Source organism: Drosophila erecta, unplaced genomic scaffold, assembly GCF_003286155.1.
Source record: "Drosophila erecta strain 14021-0224.00,06,07 unplaced genomic scaffold, DereRS2 tig00000126-arrow-pilon, whole genome shotgun sequence".
In the NCBI taxonomy this organism is placed as follows: domain Eukaryota; kingdom Metazoa; phylum Arthropoda; class Insecta; order Diptera; family Drosophilidae; genus Drosophila; species Drosophila erecta.
The window spans coordinates 5,953,369-5,978,598 of record NW_020825209.1 but is presented as its reverse complement, the minus strand read 5'-3'; the positions used below and the strand labels follow the sequence as shown (position 1 = coordinate 5,978,598).

The 25,230-nt window shown below is 51.1% G+C and overlaps 2 protein-coding genes across 3 annotated transcripts; both read left to right on the top strand.

The window, feature by feature from the left end:
- The first annotated feature begins 5,248 nt into the window (after nucleotides 1–5,248).
- Nucleotides 5,249–6,149, top strand: LOC6550277. Its single transcript, XM_001977607.3, has 2 exons — nucleotides 5,249–5,641; nucleotides 5,696–6,149. The coding sequence occupies exons 1-2, from the start codon at nucleotides 5,354–5,356 to the stop codon at nucleotides 5,873–5,875; spliced, it is 468 nt and encodes a 155-aa protein (XP_001977643.1). The 5' UTR covers nucleotides 5,249–5,353; the 3' UTR covers nucleotides 5,876–6,149.
- Nucleotides 6,150–18,090: 11,941 nt separating this feature from the next.
- LOC6550276 lies at nucleotides 18,091–22,124 on the top strand. 2 transcript variants are annotated; one of them, XM_026982026.1, is made up of 4 exons: nucleotides 18,091–18,142; nucleotides 19,777–20,294; nucleotides 20,580–20,717; nucleotides 20,931–21,839. In XM_026982026.1, the coding sequence occupies exons 1-4, from the start codon at nucleotides 18,091–18,093 to the stop codon at nucleotides 21,462–21,464; spliced, it is 1,242 nt and encodes a 413-aa protein (XP_026837827.1). In that variant the 3' UTR covers nucleotides 21,465–21,839. The 2 variants fall into 2 exon arrangements, with proteins under 2 accessions (XP_026837827.1, XP_015010776.1); XM_015155290.2 differs by lacking the exon at nucleotides 18,091–18,142 and adding an exon at nucleotides 19,442–19,687 and having other exon boundaries at nucleotides 20,931–22,124.
- Nucleotides 22,125–25,230: the final 3,106 nt, after the last annotated feature.

Genomic DNA, 25,230 nt, shown 5'->3' with positions numbered 1-25,230 from the left:
AATTTTCTAGCTCCAGCTCCGGACGGCGACTCCTGGCCGCCGGCAGAGGCAACAACAATGGCAGCGAAGACGACTCCAAATTGGACCACAGAGGCTGCTCTGCTTTTCGCCCCTCCTCCTGCTCCTGCTGCTCCTGCTGCTCCTCCATTCTGACCCAGTGCCTGGTACCCTTAACAGCGACATGATGTTTTACTAACCAGCGCACGGCAACCGGCAACTGGCCAAAAGACGGCCTGCTAATAATTTGTGTACGCGACGCCGCCGAACAGGAAAGCCTGGTCCCGCGTCCCAAGTCCAGAGTCCCGGTTCCCTATTCCCCCCTCGATTCGCGAGGACAGCACCGCCTCACAATGGATGCGAAACCGAAGCCGAATAAGCGAAAGATCGGGATCAGGGGCTCCCCGGCATTTGGGCCATTGTCGTCCTTCGTTTCGTGCTAAACGTGTTGTTGCCAAATTGTGAACAAGATTCATTCATGTTTCAACACATTGAGCAACACGGAGGAGTCGTCTGGGATCGCTCGGCTCCACTTGGGATGTGCCTGTGGCTGTGGATGTGACTATGCTGCCATTCCCAGTTGCCAGTTGCCAGTTGCCAGGGCCATCAACCGTCGTCAGCCAGCTCGTGTGAACAGACGCCGCCTCATCATTCCGCAGCCCCTTTATTCAAATTGGCAGCGGTCGGGGGGAAATATTTGGACAACTTTGATCTATAAGGTCCGCGGCGAATGAAATGAATCCGGGTAGACAGTAATTAGGAAGGGTCTCGTCTCGGAGCTTTCGGGCCATGCGAGCTGCTAGACACACGAGTGCCCCACTGACTCATCCATGGCACTTTGACCCTCCACAGGGTTCCGATCCTCTGAAGCGCTATGTTCGAACCCTCTGAAGCTCTATGTTCGGAGCTCTGCGTTCTGAGTTCTGTGCTGTGGGCCAACCGGAAACGTCCGACATTCCAGCGGCATTCCAACGCCGCAGTTGGCCATAAAATAAATAAAACAAACGCCAAAGGACAAGAGAGAAATACACACGAAGTGCGCGCTCGTTTATTGTGTGCCTGAAGATGTTTCTTATTATGAAATTAGACTGAACCGCCGGCGACACTTGGCCAGCGCTCAATGAATGAAACCGAAATGAGAAATGAATGATATCATGGGCATTGTTAGCTGCCTCTTCCTGCCCCTCCAGCCAGTCAGCCAACCAGCCATCCGATCCCTATCCCTATCCCTATCTTTGTCCCTAACCCAAAAACCAGAGCCTGCGGGTCGGCCCGTCGATCCCAGGGACCGGCAGGCGAGAGATCAAATGCGATAGCGCCACGAAACGAGCCACCAGCAGCAGGAGCAGCAGGAGCAGCAGCAACGTGTTGCTCATTTAGCTGGCAGCCCGAACGCGGCCATAATTCAACGCTTTTGATAACTGCGTTAGGTTTAGGCACCATCCCATCCCTTCCCAGCCAGAGATCCGAGCTCCTGGCGACCGACGCGGCGGCCCAGGATCGGCGCGCGTCAGCACTTGGAGGACCCAAAAAAACCCAAGCTCCCCAGGCACAGTGGTTGGAATCTGCCTAATGCCTTGTATCTCATATTATATAGACTACTTTCCAAAGGTTGAAGGTCTGTCTGAGCTGCTCATACCATACCTTACCATATTCCCGAGATAAAAATAGTATTTACTGGCAGATGGAAACGCACTGCTTGCCCCACTGTGCCTTTGGACTTGGCCTGCCTGGCTGTACAATTTGATTTCGGTGCTTGCCTGGCGATTTGTTGTGTTTGATTTGCTGCCTCGCCGTCTTGCTCCATCCTGGTGCGGCTCCTCGCCTCCTCGTGGCCACGCACCACTGAGCCGCCGCACCACCGCACCACCGAGCGCAGCTCCGCCGCATTCCAGCGGTGCCGCAGCGCTTACATTGTTCGCTTTTTGGGTTCATTCAAATCCTTCGGTAAAATTCTTTTGTTTGGTGTCAAGTTTAACAAATATTTGCGGCCTCTTGTCTTGTTTGTGCCATGTTCCTCGCGTGTTGCTGCCGCCCGTCATTGTTCGGCATCTCAGTTGGACGGCAGTTGGAAGTTGGAAGTGGCAGCGGTGCATGTTGTACGTGCGGCATGGGGGCGTATGAGTAATCAGTGCCGCCCGCAATTAGTTGGCCTTAGACAACTGGCGAGCTGGAAAAACTGCACAGTTGCCTTTTGGGACTGCATCCTTTGCTAGGCAACAGCGATTTGCTTCCCATGATTGGCCGACGTGTTGCAGTTGCTGCTGCAGTTCCAGTTCCTTTGTTGCAAGTCCCTCTTATCAGTGGCTTTTTCGAGCCTTTGTGCGAAATTTTTGACTCCCTGCTGTTTGAGTCGCACAAAATACCACATGAATTGCTGCTGCTGCTGCTGTTGCTGCAGCAACGATCTCCGGAGCTGTGCCCCCTGGTGGGGAATGTGGGGGCGGGGCAGGCCCATGTGGCACTGCTAGCCAAGATGGAGACCTGCAACTGCGGCAGTACCAGGGCCAGGCTGCAGCTCCAACAAAATGAAAGCGTAATTGTTCGTTTATTATGGCTCTGTGCAGTTGTTGCTGTGGCAATCGCATGTTGCTGTTGTTGCCGCCGTCGTATTGTTAAATGTTAAAGTGCTACACAATATTTATATTGGCATTGTCTGCCGGAGTTGGCCATCGACGGTTGCAGCTGGAATCGCACGGCAAATGCCCTGACTTTTAAATGTTGCCAAATAATATGGATTTTGCTTGCGAACTCCGCAAAATTCGTTGAATTTGAACAGCACAACATTTCATCATGCTCAGATGTCCTATCAACTCACTAATTAACATAGCTGATAAGCAAACGAACTGATAATCACTTTGGGTCTCGCCTCAGCGTACCACACACATGGCCAGTTGGTCGGCGACTCCAGTGGACCCGTGCGCATCTGCAGGGTAGCGTGGAGTGGAGCAGGCCGAGATTACCATCGGAGACACCCTCGCCGACGCACAGAGGGGAACCCAGCGATGTGTGGCACTGCTGACACTTCAATGGAGCCCCTCCGCTGGAGGGGATCGGCTGGCGGAGGGGCGAGTGGATGCTGTTGCCTCATGCTGTGGCGCTATGCTGCGATTATGGCCACGGATTAACTTCCTCTTTTGGCCATCATCATTGTGCTTATTGTTGCCCCTGTCGCTGCAACTGCTGATTTCCGATTGCCGTGACTGCCTGCACTCGCACCTAATTATATCTAATTCGAGCGAACCTGAACCTGAAACTGAACCTGAAACAGATACCCATTCCGAACCCTTGCCGCCTCTTAGGCGCCGATTGCGCTTATCATCCGATTACGGCGACGTGACTGGGTGGCGATAAGAGGGCGTGGCGATCGGACACGCTTCCCTTGAAAATTAGCCCCGCCAAGCCTAGAACTATGCAATGGCATGATCATTTCATAGCTAAACCCCCCTCTCATGATCTGCTGATTACTTAATCCACCTGGAACCTGTTATCCTTAAAGCCGCTGCAAGGCAAGTGTCTTTGTATATGACTCTTGATTGTAATAGATCTGCCTACGAATCGCAACGAATTCGGAAAGTGAACTTCAGAATTGCCTTTCTTGTTACACTCTCATCTGGCATCTCTATCTGTATCTCCATCTGTATATGTATCTCCATCTGTATCTGTATCTGTGTCTGTATCTGTATCTTAGTCGTACCTGGGCAGGTCTAACACCTTATAACACCCCATAAATCAAGTGCTTAACCGTTTTTTACGATCGCCGCGTTTCGCAAGGCCCCAAAGACCTTTTGGCGTTTTCATTGTATTTATTTTTATTTCACATTTTTGGCTAAGCTCCCTTTGGCGGCTGCTAAACCGGCGGCAAGGTCAAAACGGCTCTTCTTCGCTTGTGCAACCCCTGACATTGAGCAATGTGCGCGCCTGGAGGGGCAGAGTCTGCAGCTGGCGGAGATGGGGCAGCTCCAGCGCTGGTGGCTGGACAGGAAATGCTCGCCGAATTGACGTCTCACTACGCTCAACTATGCAGCGCTGGTGACATTTTTCTCCACTGGGCTTCGGCGTTGACAGTTTCAGTTTCAGTTTCCGTTTCAGTCGGGACGAGTCCAGTTTTCCCACTGGCGGCAAGTAGAAACGGATCCCGAGAGCGGCGGAACAATGCCCGGGGCCGTGTTAATAGAAACATTCCGAGATTCGACAGAACGAGGAGCAGTCGGCGACCATGTGGCCCATGTGGACGGAGCCAGCGACAGTTCCCGGGAACTCCATAAAAATATCTAAACGTGCACTGGCCGCCCAGAACTCTTCAACGCTCCACGCTCATTTCACTTCATTTCACTTCATTTCATTTCAATTGAGCGACTGCAAGGCATTCTTTTCTTCGGCATTTTCCCGCTGCCAAGAGGGAAATTCACTTTCATCTTTTCAATAGGCAGCCGATGCGGCGGAACACCATGCACCAGGATCGGCACAATCAGCTGTGTGGGTCCTTTAATGTCTAAATCTCTGAGGCTCATTCCTGATGTGTCATACCGCCCAAGGCTTGACCTGCTGCTGCGTCCTGATCTCCGATCTGCGATCCTTTGGGCCCTTTGTTCGCTGCTAACTGTTTCGGGCCCATCCCACACCACATTGCACCCTCCCCTTCCCTTTCCCACTCGCACTCTCTCGTTCCCGCACTTTGTGTGCCGTGTAAATATTTTCCCAGCATCCTGCAAACGTTTTGACAGTTTTTATTAGATCAAAAACCGGCTACAAGTGGCGTGTGATAAATTGCGGCCAAAACGCAGCTCAGCAGAGATGGGCCAGCCCAGATATGCGAGTACACACACGCAGATACTTTGTACACATAGGTAGGTGATGGCCATTGGAAATGGGATTGAGGGATTGAGGGACTGCGGGACTGAGGGACTGCGGGACTGAGGGTCTAGGCATAGAGCAAAGATCAAGTGTCTCTCACTTGGCTTCCCTTTTATTGTCTGATAAGTCGTGACTTTAACACACACGCATTTTCCCAGCTGAGTGCCAGCAATTAGGGCATCCAGAGTCCTGTGTTCGAAATCGAAGCCCTCGAATTGCTAAGACAATGCGATTTTATTACTGCCCAGCTGCCCCCCAGCAGATCAACCCCCAATCATGCCGCCTTGTGGTTCCTGGAGGCGCTTTCTGCGCCGATCATAACTCATCATCGACATTGCGATTGATTGATGAACTGCCAAGCGCTGGGCACACTCACTGCTCAAATATGCCGGAGCCCCCAATCAGGGAGGCGTGCTGGGAACACTCGAAGCGAGCCCCACAACTATTGTGATTTTTTCTTGTTTTGGAGTCAACATATTCCCCATCTCCTTGCAATAGGATGCCAAATTCGTCAGTGATCAGCAGGGTGAACGCGGGATTGGCTCGCTGTTTGAGCCACCAGCGGAGATTGTGTCGCGGCATTGCCGAGCTGGAGCGGCTCATCCACAACGATGAGTTCCTGAGGGACCCCAGGACGCAGTGGCTGCTCCACCAGCGGCGGCAAACGGAGGAGGAGCAGGCTGGTGCAGATGCCAGGGTCAGTGCTTTGGGCAGGATGGGCTGTGAAATGGGTCGACTGCTGGGTAGCTCCAAGCTGTGTCCAAAACTGTGCCCACAAGCGGGTGAGGTGAGTACTGCCATCCGGTTGACGGTGCCACCCACTGATGAGCAATCCCAACAGAATGATCTCGTCGTGACGCGAACCTTCTGCCAAATCCTTCAAGTTGAGAACACCACACGCAGAAAGCAGACTGGACCCATGCCTGCTCCGACTCCACTCCCGTCGCCAGAGAGAAGACCTAGTTTCGTGTTCAGTCCTGGGACGCAGGGATCCTGCTCCGAGATCAGCCCACGAGGCTAGGAATGAGATCCCGAAGAGATACGCTGCCAAGTCTGGCAGAGATCTATGAATGTGTGCATAGATCTGTGGGAGGCTTGGGCGAGTGTCTCTGTGGAAGTCTCCCAGAAACGCAGACAACTGGCGGATAGCAGGATAGGAGGATGTGGAGTACAAGGAGGAGGAGGTGCTGCCCCGTCCGCCGTTCGGTATCCGTGCTGCTCTCGTTATTGTTATGAATAAGTTAATAACATGGCGGAAGGCTTCTTTTGTCGTGGCCCAAACAAGCAACAACCTGGCAGGCAGCGCTTATTAAATGATTGAAGCCTTTGGTGGGGCGCGGTGGTGCTGGAACTTCGACTGGGTCTTGCTTTTGGTCTTGGTGCTGGTGCTGGTGCTGGTGCTGGTCTTCCAGTTGGACTCAAGCTGGGGGCCCCCATAAAAAAGGTGGAAACCTGGTTCTCGTTTCTTGATCTTTCTCCCCCTGCTGCTGATGTTGCCAGCTCTTTGGAGCGCTGCTTTGTGGTTTTTTCCCTTTGCGTCCAGCGACCACCATCAATAACAGAGCCCGGGCCATATTTATGATTTGTTAAGCAACGCCGAACGTGCGAAAGGATAATCACAAGCGCCTGCTGGCACGCCCCCCTTCTGCCTTCTGCCTTCTGCCTTCCGCCTTCTGCCTTCTGCCCCTTTTTTATTTCGTGGGGATGTTCGCTGTCGTCGTGTGTGAGGCATTTCCAAAATTGAGTCAATGACTTTTATTTTTACGACGCGCCCTGCGAGTCCAAGTGTCCAAGATGGATGGATGGACATCCAAAGTCGGTCTGGCCTTTTGGCTTTTATGGCACTGCGAATTGAGCTATTAGACTGGCGCAGATTGGGTGATCGTAGTTATGGCCAGTTATAGCAGGTGCCCTGCTCCAGATCCACTCGAACTTTGACCACCGGCGTTGGTGGATGCTGGTAAACGCCCTCCCAATCCCTACTTGTTGATCCCAATCTCGTCCACTCAACGAAATCAATTATGTACTACAAAATTGTACAAATCATTTTCGCTCGACCTCCAAAGTGTTTCAGCTGCCAGGGGATCGAGTGAAAGAAGCAGCGGCAAGGACAGCTGTAAGGATCGCACATTTGTGGCATGAGGACGAGGGCGAGGAATCAGGGAGTCGAGGAGTCGAGGGCTCTTTGACACGCTCGCGGGATTAGCACGGAATGAGCGGAGGGCGGGAGAGCTGTGAAAATTCCTGGCATCTTTAATGAGCGCCGGCTTATCAATGGCCTCCGCCATCAACAGCTCCACATCCCATACCCATACCCATACCCAGATCCATTCGCAGTACCATTCCCATTCCCAGTCGCAGTCTGATTGTTAACCTTTGAATCGGGGCATTAAAAAACGTTAACAAGCTGCGTAGCGCCGTCGGCGGCGTTAATGTCGAAATTGGCGCTGGCCCAGGAATGGCCAAGATCGGTGAACCGACGAGGAGTGCAGGCGGAGTGGGGTGGGGAAGTGATTCCAGGAGGGGAGCCGGGGATCGGGGCAACTGGGAACTGGGAACTGCCAACTGGCAACTGGGGCCTGCGACTGGGACTGGGACTGGGACTGGGACGAACGTGTTTCTTAATGAAACAAAGCTTGAATTTTAAATGAGCATCATAAAGAACAATGAAAATGCAAGGAACAGCAACAACAAAGCGAAACCGGCGATCCGTTCGATGGACAGACAGTGGCGGGGATGCGGCGGGGGGCGGTGGAGCGGTGGAGCGGTGGAGCGGTGGAGCGCGGACAGCGCGAAATAAAAGCGCAGAAATGTTAAATAAACAATAAAAAACAATCCGCTGCCCCCACCGCCCCCTCGCGGAGTCTGTCAAACTCGGCCAGCGGATTAAGCGCGGCCTGCGCACAAGACGCACCAGAGATGGATATGGCAGCGATCCCCAATCCCCCAATGCTCCACTCCACCCTTTCCACCACCCTTTCCCAAATCCCCGAAACCCTATCGAGCCGCCGCCCGCCTCCAGTCGCAGTCGGAGCAGGATGGGGCGAGGTCAGGAGGAAGTGCGTCCAGCTAACGCGCCGACTGCTGAGTGCCCTCTCACAAGGTCTCCGCAAAATTGCTCTTACTTTTAAATTACCATTGAAGTCGAAAAGATTTCGGTTTTACAAAATATTTGTATTATATATTTATTAATTTATTTATTTATTTATTTGTATTATTTATTTATTTATATTTACCATAAATGAAGCAAACATAAAGTAATTGGTTGATACCTTTTAAAAGAGCGCCAACTGAATCACTGCAAGAGTTTGGCCCGCCAAGAAGTTAGGGTATCGCCCGATAATCATGTGGGTTGGGATGTAAAACTTTTGCCGTCGCCGCTTTAAGGATTCGCAAATGATTTTGCGGCCAAAGATGAAATGAAATGGGCCAAAAGGATCGCGGGGAGCACAAAGGGTAGCTGGCCATAGTTGATTCTCTGGTGCTGGCCATAATTGGTGCTCATCTTAATGGCATTAAAATTGCATTATCGCTGTATTTATTGAAACGGTTTGTTTTAACAAGATTAACTCGACGATACCCGGCAACAACAGCAACAGCCACAACAACAACAACGGTGGAGACCACAAAATGATTAACAGCAAAAGCCGCCACAAACGAACACCAAAAAAGATTAAAAAAGGAAGAAAATAAGAAAAGAATGAGAAAACGATCCGAAAACAGCGTTAAAATACGTGATATTTATGTGGTTGCTGCTGTTGTTGTCGCTTGATTGGCCCCATCCATTGTTGTTATTGTTGCTGCTGGGGGTCATAAAATATTTATAACATAATTTCATATCATTTTTAGATGATTAGATTCAATAAGGCGGCTTCCAGTTCAGCAGCTGTATTGATCTGAGAGATGCCATTTGTATCTTGTCGCATTCGCATTTCAAATATCTGCGCTTATGTTTTCCGTACTCGCCACGAATTGCCGGGCATCCTGGGAAACCAGGAGCAGATGAGCCCAGCTGAGTCAGCTCGATGACGCCCACATGCATTCCCGGAACCCTAGTTTAGCCAATCGATCGTTGGATCGCTGGATCGCTGGATCGATCGATCGATCCAATATGATGATGATCCAATACTGCATCCCTTTTGCAAATGATTCCGAGAAACACTCATAATTATTATTTATGCATACAAATTAAAAGCAGAGCGCAGTATTTGCCAAAAATCCGATCAAAGCGTTTATTTATGGCCGCATTTTTGTTCTTACCTCGTTTATTTCATCAGCCCGCGAAATGCCAAAAAAACCAAAAAAAGAAACAGGAAAAGACAAAGACAAAGAATGAAATCTAACCAAAACGAAACGAAAGAGTTTGGAATGCGTTTGCCGCGGGCATGAAATGCCCTAATCGAGATACAGATACAAACGATTGCTTTCCATTTCGAAATTGCCGTTAGCCTGGCGCCCAAGATACCCATTTTTAGGGTAGCCTTCCGATCATGTCCAGCGATTGGAACTTTCGAGTGCTCTCGTTATCAGCCACCCATTTGTTGAGTTCTTGACCTTAGTTTTGCTTGGATGTTTGGATGGTTACGCCGAAAAAGGCCGAAAAGGTGCGTTACCGTTACCAGTGGATGGCCCCCATCCGCTCCACTTTCCAGATTGACGCATCCACCTGTGATCGTGCGTCAGCGGCGACAATTAAATAGATTGAATGCGGATTGCGGCGATTTATGACCTGGCAGCGGCACTTGGCACTTGGCACATGGCACTTGGCATTTGCAATTGATTGTCGTGTTGCCCAATTAAACTTATTGCGGCTCCGAGTAAATGAAATGTCAAATAAGTTAATTAAGCAATGGGAATGAAAATGGGATTGGGACTGGGACTGGGAGTGGGAGTGGGAGTAGGACGAGCCTCCGTTACGGGGGCGTGTGCTGCGATAAGAGGGGCAGTGATAACACCGAACGACCTTGTTGCATTGGCAACAGGTGGCGCATTGAAGCGCGCTGCACCGCGAGAAAAGGAGCGGCTATCGCGATGAGATAGGAGCGGCGCTATGTGATATATAACGATATATGGGAAATTTCATTACAGCTAATTTTCAAGCAGTTAAATCATTAAGCTTAGCCTGGCCAAGAAGCGATCATGTTGGCCAGAATTTTGATAAGATTGCAGCGGCCTTAGTTGCAGCTTGATTGTAGATTACAGCACACTTTAAGTTTATTTGCTGTACTTAAAGGGTACGAAGGAAATTCTATCCAAATGGTGCCAACTGGAAACCCAATTATGGAGATCTTAAGTACTCCGCAGCTGCAAGTGTCTTGACTACCATCAAACTGTCATCAAATTTGTTGATACTAGGCATACATTAAATTGTATTTAATTGGTTAATTGGTTTGCTGTGAAAATTTCGCACTGGAAGTGAGTTTCGATTAGATTGCGATGGCCGCCCGTTCCCTTTTCTCGCCGTGTAGCCGTGTGATAACACTGCCCACCTACCCATACCAATAAGCCCGTAACCACCGCTGACTCATCAGGTGGTTGCCCCGCATAGCGACACACGGCGCTTTTTGCGGGGGCTTGGATTTGCTGCGCGCTGAGTTGGCTTCTCACCTGGCGGCGCGCTTCCAATTAACAAATGCGAGTCGCGTGCCTTGACGTCATTGGCGCTCCAGCGCCACCCCCAACCCACCGCCTCTATCGCCACCCCAAGCCGCGGTGATTTACAAAGGTCGCCGATCGATGTTTACCCCACAATTCCGCGCGCGACTTGGGACAGCTCATGTTTTAAAGGCGGCCGGCTACGTCAGCGTGTTTGATTTCGAGCAGTGCATGTGTGTGGGTGATCTTGGGGGTTTTCAAGATACTGATTGTGAAAAGATACAAGATACATTGTGAAATTCAGTTGTGCGCTGCAAGCAAGTGATTTGAATTGAATTGCATTGAATTGCATTGGTTAGGCGGTGGTTTTTGCGTTACTTGATGCCAGGTTGACTTAGGTTAGGGTTTTCCTAAAGCCAGGCTTGTGAAATTTTGTGCTGGCCCGCTCTAAAAATAGTCGGCCAAATGGTCAGGTGGGGATTAACCAACACGATCCGGTGATCTTTGCGAGCCACGGTTTTCCATGCTCATTAGGGGCCATTGATTGTTTTCCAGCCAAGACTGGTTTCTATTTTTAGCCCACGATTATCTGGCGTGGCTACCCGTTTGCTTCCCCCAATGTTTTGTGGGTCAAGACGCTTCGCGGCTTGTGACGTCACGAGTAAGGCGGCGCGTGTTTGAAAGCTTAGCTCATTTGTTGTATGTTTTTTTCCCGCCACGGCTGCCAAATTGAAGCCCAAAGAAATGAAAAGCCAGCTCCGTGGCGTCATCTACACATGACGCATATCTCACCTGGGCCAAGTTCATTGCGTAGGTCGTTCGCACGCTCTTTAATTGGGTTATTAGGAAACGATGAGTGCGCCGGGTTTATTTTTGGCACAACGCCCCGCTTTGCCATGGTTATAATTGGCCATGGTCTGCTACCATAGTCCCTGCCCCATGCCCCTGCCCCATCGGCAGTGCCCCAATTTCCGGAACCAGCTTCGTCTGGCTGCAGTTTGCCAACTCGGATTGGGACTAGGGTTCATTTTAATTAGCCGCTTATTGATTGACGCCAATGGAAACATCTGAATCATCATCATCATCATGCATCGTGATCAGCGGAGAGCTAAGTCGGCCAGGCAGTTTAGTTGGCTAATTGATTGACTGCTAAACGACCAGGTCCAAGGCAGTTAGCCCGCCACTCCCCCTGAGCCCCTTTTGCGTGGGCCAGCAAAAAGAAAAGTAAGTAAACAGAGAAGAAAACACGAAGGTGGAAACCCCTTGGCAATTATGCGCGGACACTCGACTCGTCTTTTCTTTTTGTTTCTTGCCAGAGCTGCAACATTGGCGGCAGCAGTTCAAAAACCTCGAAATAAAATGCCACTAATACCCCGAACCCCCGAACCCCCGAACCCCCGAACCCCTGAACCCCTGAAAACCGCCCCGTTCCCCTCCAAGTTCAGTTGGCTGTATCAAATTTTGTTTAATTGTCGGCTGGGTTCAGTGGCTCAGTGTCCAGTGTCCACTGTCCAGTGTCCAGCGTCCAGTGTTCAGTGTCCAGTGTTCAGTATGCAGTCGTCTGCCCAGACATGGATTCCTCAACATTGTAAGCGCATTTGCTGCATTGGCATCTTGTCAACCGCCTGGCATCCCCCCGCCTGGTCCTCCTGGCAGATGCTACTCCATCCGATCCATGGGGATGGATGGCTGTTCCCGTTCCCGTTCCCGTTCCCGTTTCAGATGCTCCATTTGCCGGGCGAGTTGTTTGCGCTGTAAATCGATACATTTGCACTTGGCTACTTACAAATGTCCGTCCGTCCGGCTGTCCGGCTGTCCGGCTGTCGGTTTGTCCACTTCGCGGAGAACAAAACACAGGCAGCACATGCAACACACAACTTGGACAACAGAACACAGCGACGACGTGATCTCAGTGCGGCTTTGATGGTGGTCATTGCATGCCACCAAAGCCACAACAAGTTGATCAGGCTGCCTCAAACTGGAGTGGCATGGTGGCATGGGGCATGGAGGCATGGTTGCATGGTGGCATGGTGGCATGGGGTGTGGGATATTCTCTATCTAGGGCTGGGTCGAAGTCGAAGCCCTGATCGAGTTGCAGTGGCCCACCTCATTAGCCTCATTACATGTGCCACATCAAATTAACAACAAGAAGCTGCTCCCGATGTTGCTGCTGCGCCAGTGGCAGTGTTGCAGTTGCAGTTGCAGTTGCAGAAAAAGACAAGGAGAGAAACCTGTGGAAAGATTCTTCAGACTATTCAGCTGGAAAATGCATTTGAAGTATACATTTTGGTGCATGCAAATAGATGGTCATAATAATCTTTATTTCAATGCATTGCTGAGTATTGGATTTATCTATTTATGATATTTATCAAATTATGATGTAATTATCTTTAGTACGTTTACAATTATAAAGAATTCATTAACACCCTTATTAGGCGTGTGGTAAGTTTAGATTGTAACTTTACGATTAGGTTCGATAAGCGTTCATTATTATTATCACGAAACGATTTTCGGCAAAGTGTGGCACCCGGCTGACTCATCTGCAAACTTTTGTTTACGGAAATATTTCGAGGCACTCAAAATAAAGGTCTCAAATGATTAATGGGCGCGAATCAAAGATATAATTTGTGTGCTTATGGGCAGTAATTAGGCGACCCGATAGTGTTATATACCCTTGATTTGAGGCCATCTACAGGGTAGATTGAAGAAATCAAATCGCGAGCGACAGCGACTGTGGGAGCCGGAAAATAGCCACCGCCACAGCAGTGACTTTTCCCCAGAGAAGGGAAAAGAGAGGAAAAGAAAAGCCTCTGCTCCGCCGCCCAGCAGTCTCAGCTCGACGACGACCCTGCCCCCGGTGGTCCCGCTCCGATTTCTGGGTCATATTTTGGCCAACTTTTCAGTGACATTTGAAGCAGCCGCCGTCGCCGTGCAAAAAATCGCAAAAAACCAAACAAAACGCCAGCAAAACAAAGAAAAAGAAAATAATCAAAAAATAAATAAATAAGAAATGCAGGCACGGCACGACATGGTCAGGTTGTTTTAAGACCCAACTCCGCCGCGCTTTTTATGAGCCAAAGTTGCCGTTGCCGTTGCCATTCCCTCTCGTATGTAAATCAAGTGGACGCGTTTGGATGGCTCGGCTGTGGCTGGTGGAAGGTGGAAGGTGGCTGGTGGGGCAGGGGGTTGGAGCTACGTGTACGTGTGGAATCTTGAATTGCAATTTCAATAACGAGACACGGAACACTTTCAAGAAAACGCCGCAAGTCGAGACAGCCATCGAGGCAACACCCAATCCCTTGCCACTTGCAACTTGCAGCTTGCAGCTTCGGCGAGGCATAGATTACACTGCAAGTGGATGGACAAACGCAGTAAATACACCCTTATTTGGCTAAAAGCCAAAACCTTCTCTGTCAGAAAAGCGGCACTTTGCGTAATCTTCAAAGTTCAGTGACACAAAGTAAGAGTATACAAAGTGTCGATAGTGGCGGGCTGTCTCTTGGCCAATTAGGGTATCGCCTGGCGTCGCTTAATAGGGCTAAGCCCGGATACACCCGAAATGAGCCATCGAAGTGACTCGCAGCACTCGAAAAGGAAATCGCACTGCAAGTGGCAGCCGCCACAGAAGCCAAGCGGCTGAGACAGATCTTCGGAATGCCGTTCCGATTGGCCAAAAAAACCAAAAAAATAAGAAAAGCAAAAACAAAAGGCAGAGGCAGAGGCCAAGAAGCAAAGCAGGCGAAAACAAAAACATTAATTGCTCATCAATTGCTGGGAAAGGCAATCCAAACGAGTCCAAAGCAGTGCCAAAACACTGACCCACACAAACACTTGTTGTTTGCTCCGCTGGCCGGCGATTCTGCTCCCAGTTCGCCGGATATTTTCTGCTCTTCGAAGGCAGCTGGCGGGGCAGCTTGGGGCAAATGGGGCAAGGCCATGGCGCCTATGCAAACTGCGAATTTATTTTTGGCAGCCGCATCACCACTGAGTTCCCTCCCTTTTTGTTTGACGACCCAATGCCGAAACGGAAGTGTTTTCGCGATGTGTAAGAGCGCCAAACTCGCAGCCGGGCACAAAAAACTTGGATCCCAAGATCGCAGCTCGAGTGGAGTTTACCGTCAGCGGGGGCCACTCATGAAGTGAGTGGAGTGCCTAAATTCTTGTCGCGATGAGTTGGCCCCAGGCGGATACGGTCGGATACGGATGCCAGCTGAATCTGTGGGGAGAAGTATCTTTGCCCAAGGATTGCTTAATAATAATTTAATAATAATGTATTACATATTATTTGCATAACATTACGCTTAACAACGTGTCATGAATATGTTGCAAAATATTATTCCACGCAAACTAGAACAATTAGTCATAGAGCAAAGGGAAAACTAGTCATATAACTTGGAATTATGTTTTCTAATTTCTAGTTCTAGTGCATTATTGTAGTATTACTTCATTCACATGAATAGTAAATAGTTCATTCTGCAAGCTATAATTAATGAGGCTACTAACTTTTAATGCGATGTGCTATCGTACGCCTCGCGGCATTAAAAGTGATGGATGACTCCTGGAAAATCCCGATAAGGTGACTTATAACAGCTAACATTTAATGTGTAACACCTAATATCTAAAGCCAAATTGCGCAGAAATTGTTTATTGTCAATGAGCCTGGGCTTAGTTTGTGGTAGCCCACTAATTAGTAAATAAATTAATCGAAATACCACACGCTTTCATTGTCTGCACATTGGCCATTGGCGGCCCATCCTTGGCTAGCTGCCCGCTGAATCATCGCGCCTTGGATCTGGGATTAATGTCCGGCTGCCCCGAGCCCCCATGACTAACCGCTGGCCGCCCACCCACTTAGCCGCATACCCCACCCCAAGCCAACCCCCAAAAGGGTTGTCCAAAGGGTGATAAGCGGGCGATTTCAATTGTGTTGCCACCCCGCCTACTATATCAATAATCCTCGACAGAAATCGCGGCGAGGGCAGCGCATTAGCCCCCCGATTTCCAGACACCAGCGAGGCAACAAGGCAACAAGGCAACAGGGAATCAGGGAATCAGGGTGGATCGACTGTTTGCGCCGGCTGATACCGATAATCAATGGCAATTACGGCGAAATTCGCGATTGGACGGGGGTCTTCGTGGGGCTGGCCATGCCCTCGCTGGCGATGGGCGGGGGTCGCCAACGTCACGGAACACGACGCCTACGTCAGTGGAACGCCAAATGGCAATGTCTAAATTTAGCGCCAGCTGGACGGAGCCGCTTGGATTAATTGGATATTGAATGTGGCAGGTATCCCTCGCCTGCGTGTTGGCCCAGTTAATACGTCCTAATTACACCTGAGACTAGTGCAACAAGTGCTTGAGCGGATTAATTGATAGGTCAGGGTGTCGTGTCGCTGGTGCCGTTGATAACAAGCTCCTAATGAGGCTATATACGTGCCCAGCTGCTATTTTCCGCTTTAAAGGTTTATTTATACTTGCAAGTGCTCTCTTGGTGTACTGTATCTTTTCTGTAGCCTTACCAGCGGTCAGTCAAAGAAGCTGATATCACAACCTGGTATCCCGATACCACAAGTTAAGCCCAAGACACTGCAGACTAGATCTGCCCATCGACTCAATTGCGTCTGAGTCAGCCGCCCATTCATGTGTCCGCCGAGCGCCAAGTGGACCATATCCACGGAGTGCCACGCACCGATTATTCATCCATGGAACGGCATTAGTCAACACCCAGCGAAGACTGCGAGGCTGCGAGGTGAACTCCCTCAAAGTTCAGCCTCTGGCGGCGCGTGGCGATGAGAGTTCAGTGGAAAAGTTGGCTCAATTACTCTGAATCAAAACTTCTGCTGCCACAGTGGGGCAAAACTGTGATATGATTCGCTATCGATCGGCCGCGTGCTTGTGCGCCGTCGACTTTTCCACGCTTTTCCTTATCGCTATCGTCTTTTCACACAAAAAAGAAGAAACCAACAAACAAGCGCGTCATCCACCCAGAACAAATGTTTTCAACGACTTGGCTCGTCGATGAGTGAGGGTGCAAAGAGCAAACTATTGGGGATCGCAATGGGGTATAGGGTATACGTGGTACCTCTTGCGGTCGTAAATCAGTGCGATCTCGGCGAGATATTGGAGCTGGCCAACCGACTGGACTGTGAGCTATCGCCGCACTGTGGAGAAGTCCATTCACAGTTCCCAGTTCGGTGGCCGGCCAACAGCAAAGTGCGTCAGTTGCCTTCACTTTGGGCAGATGATCTAATTACGGGTTAGATTTTGGGGCCATGGAAAGATTTGGCGGAAGCGCAGTTGGCTTACACTTGGCTGGTTGACTTCGGGTTGTGCGCAAATAGTGGTGAACTAAGCTGCATGTGGAGCAGCACTCAGTGGTGGGACTACACAGGAGATCGAAAGAAGCGGGCTTTAATTGCTGGCTACTTAATATGTGGGCGATACTTTACTGGGAGATACTTTGACTGGGCCGCAGCTTTCATTGAGAATGCCGTGCTGTCCAAGTGGCCGTTATCACCAGCTCCATCTCCTCTTTCCAGAGGCACACACGCACACACACACGTGGGGATGATCGACCCAGAGATCTCTCTCCATTGGCGTGCCCCGAAATTTCCCATGGCCTCTTGGTCGCCGGCCAAAAAATCCCCCGCTGTTGAAAAACATGATTTTTGAACCCGGTCCGCGAGCAATGCAATTAATTTCGCATTGAGGCAACAAAACACACCCCCCGCCCCACCGCCCCACCGCCCCACCGCTGCCAAAAAACTAGCTCTGCCACGCCCCCCACCCGACGGGGCAGGCGGAGGCAGTGGTGCGGCATTGTGACGCAAACAAAACCTCAATGGCCAACAAACAATGCGATGGTGTGTATAATGAGACACATGAACGAGGCACACTTACGCACACCATCGAGGGCCAAAGAAAAATCCCCCGGCTCGAGAGTTGTGTGTGGGAGCCACTGGCGGCGGTGGAGGCGGTGGAGGCGGTGGGGGAGGTGGAGTTCAGGTGGGGTGGCTGACGCCCAACTACATACGCAATTGATTATATATAAATATGATGGGGGTGGTGGGGGTGGGGGTGGGGGAGCTGGCTGCTTGGGCAATCATCAAATCAAATAATCCAATAATAATTATAAGCGTGGCGCGCACTTCTGACTCCGATTTGGATTCCCCACGTCCGATGGCGATTCTTTCGCACGACGGCACTTCGGCGACTCCATTGACGTCCGCGTACCGTCGACTGCGCTGCCGCCCGCTGCTGCCACACCGCTCTGCCGGGGCAACGGCGAGATAGCCGGGCAGCTATCCTGCTGCCCCGGCGAGCGGTAGCGCCGACTGCGCCGCCGGCGGAGGCAGCGACTGCTGCTGCTGCTGCTGCCGCTGCTGCCGCTGCTGCTGGTGGGACTGCCTCACAGGCGGCAGCCAGCGCCGGCGATTTGGGTATAAATATAAAATTATGCGACGACCCGAGACCATGAATCAGTTTCGCTTAGACACACGCCAATGCTAATTGTCCGGCTTGTGAGCCCAGCCATCGGAGGAAAGATAGCGCACCAAGCGGCACCGGAACAGCAGTAGACCAAAAGCAGAGTAGCCCATTGCATCCGACTGATCTCCCAGTGAGGACTGGCATCGCAGCATTATGGATGGTGCCAAAATAGAACGTGATCCGGCCCCGAAAATGCGACTTCACAGTGAGTATTGATTGGCGAGGTGCGAAGGGCGCAATTAGATCACCGCTTTCCCAGCTGGAAGATAACTTTCCCCACACGCCGTTTCGCAATGGTTTATAAAAAGGTGATGGCCTGCCCATTACGGAATACCTTCGATCGGTTCCCATGATTAATGCTGTGTGTTCAAGTTGGCCAGTTTGGCAATTTGGCAGCTAGTGTACTAGTGCCTTCTGCTTGCTGGGCTTGCTGGGCTTCGTGGGCTTCGTGGGGTGAATCCCCACTCCGGACGGCGAGTGATCGAACTGTTAATAATCGGCTTCGGCGCTAATGCCACGCTGGTGAATGGCAAGGTGGAGTAGGCGAAGGTGCGACGGCGTTGCCTCCAAAAGGGGCTCAATTAAAGACGGGTTAATTGTGAGCAGCATTTATGAAAATAGCTGCTTAGAGTTGGTGCGCCAAGTGCCCATTCTCCGGCAGATACTTGTAGATTGTGAAACCCAGTTGTCACTTGTCGAGCTAACGCATGCAATACTGCACAGCTATCTTGTAGATACATATGTACCTAGCAGATAGGCAGCGCGCAACTTTCGCCACCATCTCGACCAGCGCCCAATTGGTGCTCCTGGCCTTGGGCAGCTGATCCACTTGGGCCACAACAACAGCTGGCACGTGCCTTATCGCAGTCGCAGAACCGCAGAACCGCCGGCAGCTCCGCCGACGTCGTTATCAAGTCGCCGACCTACGACAACAGCCGCTTGCCATTGGTCGGCGGCGCGAGCGGTCTGCTGAGCGGCAATTATTCAAAGGTCGAGAGTGCCGCGGCGGGCGCTGTGCGGTGGGTGGTGCGCGCTGCTCTGGCTACGTCATCGCTTGCCGCAGACTCCGACGCCGACGCCAGCGGCGACGCCAGCGCCAGCGGCGACGGCGACGTCTGGGGAGCGTCTGGCGGGGTGGCCCGGTCTGGTCAGGTCGGAAATGGAAGTGGAAATGGAAATGGTGAATCGGAACCCAAGCCGATATCCGAAAAGGCGAAAAAACCCAAATACCTATGAGTAATCTTTCTGGTGAAATTCAGCCAAAGGCGGCCGAGAGAGCGAGAGACGAGCGACTTTGAGAGCGCGACAAACGCTCGAAAGCCATGGCAGCAATTTCTGCTCAAGGCCTCGAGCGTCGGCTGCTGTAATTGCGCTCACTCACTCGCTCGCCGCCACGCTCTCGCTCGCACTCGCACGCGCACTCGCACTCGCACTCTCGATCGATTGGGATTGGGATTGGGATTGGGAGATCGCATGGAGAGTGAGCAGAGTCCAGACGAGTGGCAGTGGCAGTGGCAGTGGCATGCGTGAGCGACGTCAGGCGGCTGGCGGCTTACAAATTTTCGAGCGCCGCTGCAGCGGCAGTCACTTAGCCATCAGCCGTCGAGCGGGAGACACGTGGATCAGCAGCAGCAAGCGATTGTGATAGTTGGCCAGCAGCTAGCCAGCTAGTCAGCCCAGTCAGCCCAGTTAGCCCAGTTAGTGTAGTGCTAGTTAGTGATAGGCGCAATGCCAGCCTTTAGCTTAAACGGTACGCCCGCACTTCCGCCACACCCACCGCCCACCGCCCACTTCCCCACTGAAGCGAACTAACGCATCCACCATCTCCGCCACTTGCAGGCAGCCCACAGAGCCAAAGCAGCGGGAGCAGCGCGAAAACACACAGCAGCTGGAGCAGCCGCAGCCGGCAAGCGCTGCTCGTGATCATGATACTGGCCGCCGTGATGCCACGCACCCAGGCGCGCCACTTGCGCGACCAGGTGGCGCTGGACTACGCCTACGACGAGTCCTCCTCCTCCTCCTCCTCCTCCTCATCGTCATCCGCGGGCGGCGACTTCCTGCCCGCCTTCGATGTGAATCCCTATCGCGGCCTGGCCGAGAGCTTCGGCGAGGGCAGCTACGACAGTGATACGAGTCTCAGCGAGAGCAGCTACGAGGAGATCGCCCAGGCGGCCATCCGGGCCGCCAGGCGGGAGATGCGCCGCCAGAGGACGCGGCACGCCCGCAGCCACAACCTGCGCCTCTTCGCCAGCAAGTCAGACATCCCGGAGTGGGAGAACCCGTGCGGAGGAACCTACACGGCGGACGAGAGCCTCAGCGACAGCAGCGCCAGCCAGGGACGGGTGATCAAGCGCAAGGTAAGCGGGGATGGGATGTTGTCCAAGTCCGCGTGGGCGCTGGTGACCTACCTCAAAAGGTGTACGTCACTTGGCTTCGAGGCGGGAAGCAACCTACCTCAAGCAGCAGCACTCAGTCAAATGAGAGCTTTGCTGCTGAGATACATAGATACATCTATGCGATGCGTGAACTGTTGACTGTTGAGCAGGACAGCTGCTTGGGCAGCCGCGTATGCTGCATTTAGTTCTGTGTTCTGTCGCACAGCCAAGATGCATTACTCATCGATTCCCTCCCCACCCTTGCAGCACCTCGAAAACTTGCGGAACATCACGATGAGCGAGTACCAAGACATAACCCGCCGCGCCACCCTGGAGTACGGCAATCTGCCCCACTGGCAGCGCGAGTACAAGTTCCTGCCGAACATGACGAGGCCCACAAGTGCGGTAAGTTGAGCGATCCAAGCCGAGGCAGCAAGGCGGCAAGGCGGCAAGGCGGCGAGAGAGTGAAGCGGACCTGCTCCGCCCTGGGCGGCGCAGACCAGTTTCCAGTCGGCCCGCCTCATTTGCATGCCCTTCCCAGCTGCGCAGCACTGGGAGCACTTGCAGCAGCAGTGACTGACGAGCACTCTCCTCCTCTCCTCCATCTCCCACTCGCAGGTGAAGCTGAAGACCTGGTACCGCCACATGCAGACCTTCGTGGGCAGCTTCTCGTACCTGGGCCGGGCGCAGTACAAGTTCCGCAAGGATCAGCAGAAGAGCCTCAACGAGGCGGTCACCAAGGAGCTGCACGACCTGCTGGTCAGCGCGCGCTACATGCTCTGCGAGATCGAGTCGACCATCAACGCCTCCTACCCGAACAGCAATGGGGCCAAGCTGAGCCGCGTCAGCCGGCAGGCGATGGAGGAGCGGCTCAGCTTCCACACGCCCGCCAACGGATCCACGGAGGCGGACCAGCGCGACCTGAAGGTCAGCAAGGAGCTGTACTTCCAGTACCTGGACAATGTGTGGAAGACCCTGCACCGCGTCCTGCGGCGTCCGCGGCGCAACAGCGCCGAGCGGCGCCACCTGTCGGCGAGCCACGCAACTGGCGCGAGCGGCCTGCGGGCGGGCAGCTCGGAAATGCTCGACGTGGGCTCCTCGAACGCATCCGGCGGCAGCTTCAGCTCGGACGGCGGCTCCAGGGAGTCCTGAGCTGAGCCGGGCCCACATCCTTTCCACGCCCTTCCAGTATTACAGCGAGTACTTACAGCTGCCCATTCCCAAGCTTAGCAGCCTTCCAGCTCTGCAGCTTCCAAGCCAAATAGAGGACCACCCGACCAATCGAGCGGGCGAGAACGAAGAATTTTTGTCGAATGCCATTTAGACACGTACTTTAGTATTTATTTATTTATTGAATATTGAGTATTGAGTAATGAGTAATGAGTATTGAGTATTAAGTATTAGAGCGCCTTCCATTCCAGTTGCCAAGCCAAACCAATCTAATCCACTCCATTTAAGCCCATTTTCCATTCGGCCCAGTGCCAACTCGACTATTTATTTACCATCTAGAATATGGACCTTTTTTTCTCTATGTGTAGTAACTTATTTATTTATTTATGTATATCAATATCGTATTTATACGTATTTATTTGTGAAACGGCCAGATAAACTCGCCAGCAAAAGCCCAACAAAAACCAGCCACAAACAAAAAAATGCTTAAATCTACTGTGATTTATTTTAAGTACTTTTTTTGAATAGTTCTTAGTGATTGTGAACGAACATGAAACGATTGTGAATGAAAACGAAGCGAAGTATCGTACAGACATTCTTGTGCTTAGTTGTAAGTTTGTGCAAAATAAACTTAGAAAAGACAAAAAATGGTGTGCATTATTTTATTTTATTTTTTGTATTCCATCTTTAGAAATCTAAAACATATACAAGGTATATTCTTGGGAGATTCTGGTATTCAGATAGCTTACAGTTATTGGCAAGGGAAACCACGAAAGTGTGCCTTCGCTAAAATTTCGATTAGATTCTAGTTGTATAAACAACTAAAGTGTTGTACCGGAAAATTCAAAGGGTTGGGGCTTGTTGCCACCATCGCCGATAGCGAACTGTTAGCCCAGCCGATCGGTTCGACGAGAGCTCTTGACACTTCCGATCGGAAGCTTCTTATCGGGCAATTATTGAGCCTATTTGCGCCTTATGGCCCAATAAGCCCGGCACTTGGCACACTCGGCCGCTTCTAGCCCAGATAAAGGCCCCTTGCAGCGGCCAAGAAGCGTGGAGGTTCGCGTCGCGGTTTCCGTTTCCACTCCACGGAGGAATCAGCGCGTCCGCTGCCCGCATTCCTTATCGAGGACGCTCCTCTTATCGGCTTATTCATGCCCGCGGCATGCGATCAATGCAGTGCGAGATCGTTTGGTTAATCTATTGGGCGGCTTGGCCAGTCCGCCCATCTGTCAGCCTGCCAATCGGCCATTGGCTGGCCATAGGCGCACTGTCTGCCGCACTGCAGTCGCATTCCAGGGAATTTTCCCCGCCTCAATGGCTCGCAGTCGCCGCGCATTACTCATACGACGCGTTGCCACTGGCGCGTACTGCGGCACGATAGCACCACCTGACGGCTGGTGTGGGGAAGCTGCGCTTAACAGCCCTTCGAGCTTTTGTCAGTCAACATTGGCCGCACAAAAGTATGCAATTGGCTTTCAGGCAGCCGTAAAAGTATGCTATAATAATGTTCTCCTGCATGAAATTTAATTAACCATGTAATTAGCTTAAAAAATTAGGTCGGAAATCTGATACGAAATGTTAATACCATTTGGCAGCCAAATACATTGAATTCAATTACATTCATTGCGGCTTAAATGTCACAGCTACCTAAGTGAATTTGCATGCACTCAATAGGTTAATTTAAACTTTTCAGTTGCATTTCAACTGAAATAATGGCAAGAGCAAACTAAATAATCCCATATTGTTAATGTTTTTAACAATTAATGATGAAGACATTGTCATGGGTGAAATTTGGGCGCGGCACGTAGGTGGTATGAATAAGGTTCTTAAAATTGAGTTATTTTGTCGACTGTATAATTACTTTTAATTCATTAATTATCAGAACACTCTACCTCGTTAAAATGTGTATTGTTCGTTTATTGGTTGCAGCAGATACACAAGAGCTGAAAACAAAAATGCCGTTCTTAATCAAGTTTACACTTTGAATCATTTCAAATCATGCCAATATATTGCATTTTTTAATTTACCCTATCCTTTTATCTGTATTCATATACGCAGTCATACAAAACCCTCTGTTAAAATTTAACAGAAGGAAATGTAATACTCGTATCAAATTACAATGATGAATAAGAATAAATGTGAACTAAATGGCGCCATCTGTTGCTCAACTTGCCAAGACTGAATAATATGAATAAATTTATATCAAAGTTCATTCTAAAGCTTTCAACAAAATAGTTATATTTTATTCAGGCTGCATAGGAATTGTATGTATGGGTTAACTTTTCACTAGTAACTTCTACATACTCATGGCTACCGACACGCAGAAGCGATTTCCCACTATTACTGGAAATACTGGCTCTTTATAGCACGAGCCATTCAACTCTCGTTCAATCAGCTTGCATGGCTTTGGTTGAACGTGTTTTCACGGAATTCCCCAGGTTTTCTTTGACCGAATTTGAGTGTCGCTGTGTTATTTTTGTCGCCGCTGGAGTTACGGAACCATTCCCTCCGGTTTCGCCTTTAAGCCCGGCTTAAGATTCTGTTGGGGAGGGAGCTCGAAGGTGACAGCCAAATCAACCGCATGATGCGATGACAACGAATTTTCATTGCCCGCATTCGAGCGCAAAGTGTTCGCAAATCGTCCATTAATAATTTGAATTAACTTTTGTTGCCTACCCAAACACTCGGCGGATCGAGTGAGGCGGCTATGCACGGCATATATAAAGGGAAGCCTCCACACACAAGCACACACGTACAAACGCGCACACACACACACACACTCAGGGGGGACGCATTAAATTCAATTAACAAGACATTGTAAATATTGTCACACCTTTCACAAAAGTCAACACGAGGCCAACACTCGAAACTTGTCGCTGTTGCCACTTTATTCTTTGTGCATGCTGTGTTGTCGCTGCTGTTTGCATATGGATAAGGGCGGCCGAAAGGGGGCGGGCCGTGGGCGGGCCGGGGGCGGGCTACACTCCACGAAAAATGGCATACAAATGAACAACAGCGCGGCCTGAATAATTGAAATGGTACATTTGCCTCAAATAAACGCAGAGGTTCCAAAGTAAATTAGTCCAGGAGTCGAAGCAGCAAAAGCAGCGAGGGAATGACATCAAGCTCAAAATGGCGATTTCCCAAATAATAGAATCCGATGTGAAACAGAAACCTGCGGAGCATTATCCAACTCCAGTTCAGAACGAATTATTTCGCTCACTGCAGATAGCGTGGTAAGCAGCTAGGTAATGGATCAATTGCCGTCTGACAACTTGCCAATTTTTGATTCCAGCCCCTTTGCATTCGCCGCGGTGCTAAGGTTAGAGGTCACGCGGCTGTTGAATATTACGTACGTGAGCTGAGCCCAGACTTTTCCCGGGTTGCCAATGTGTGCGTAATTGTGCCTATTTGATATGTTTGGCTTGTCTGCCACCCATTTCGCTGAATGTCCCGCCCATCGCGGGGCGGCGGGGCGGAGCGTCCTTCGCGGGGCGTTGAGGGTGTCCAAGTGGATTAGCGGTGCTACGGATGCGTTCTGGAGGCGACAGGACTCCAGGATCGCGGATGCTTGACCTACATAGCAGGAGGGGCGCAGCACAGACGCAGACACCCATCGCCACCCAACGCCGTTAGCCCTTCGCCCCGCGCCCTTCGTCCTCCGCCCTTCCACCCCCTTAAGTCGCACAACCTCCGCCCATGTAATTACGTGGCGCTTGGCGACCGACTGGGGGCCACTGGCGCC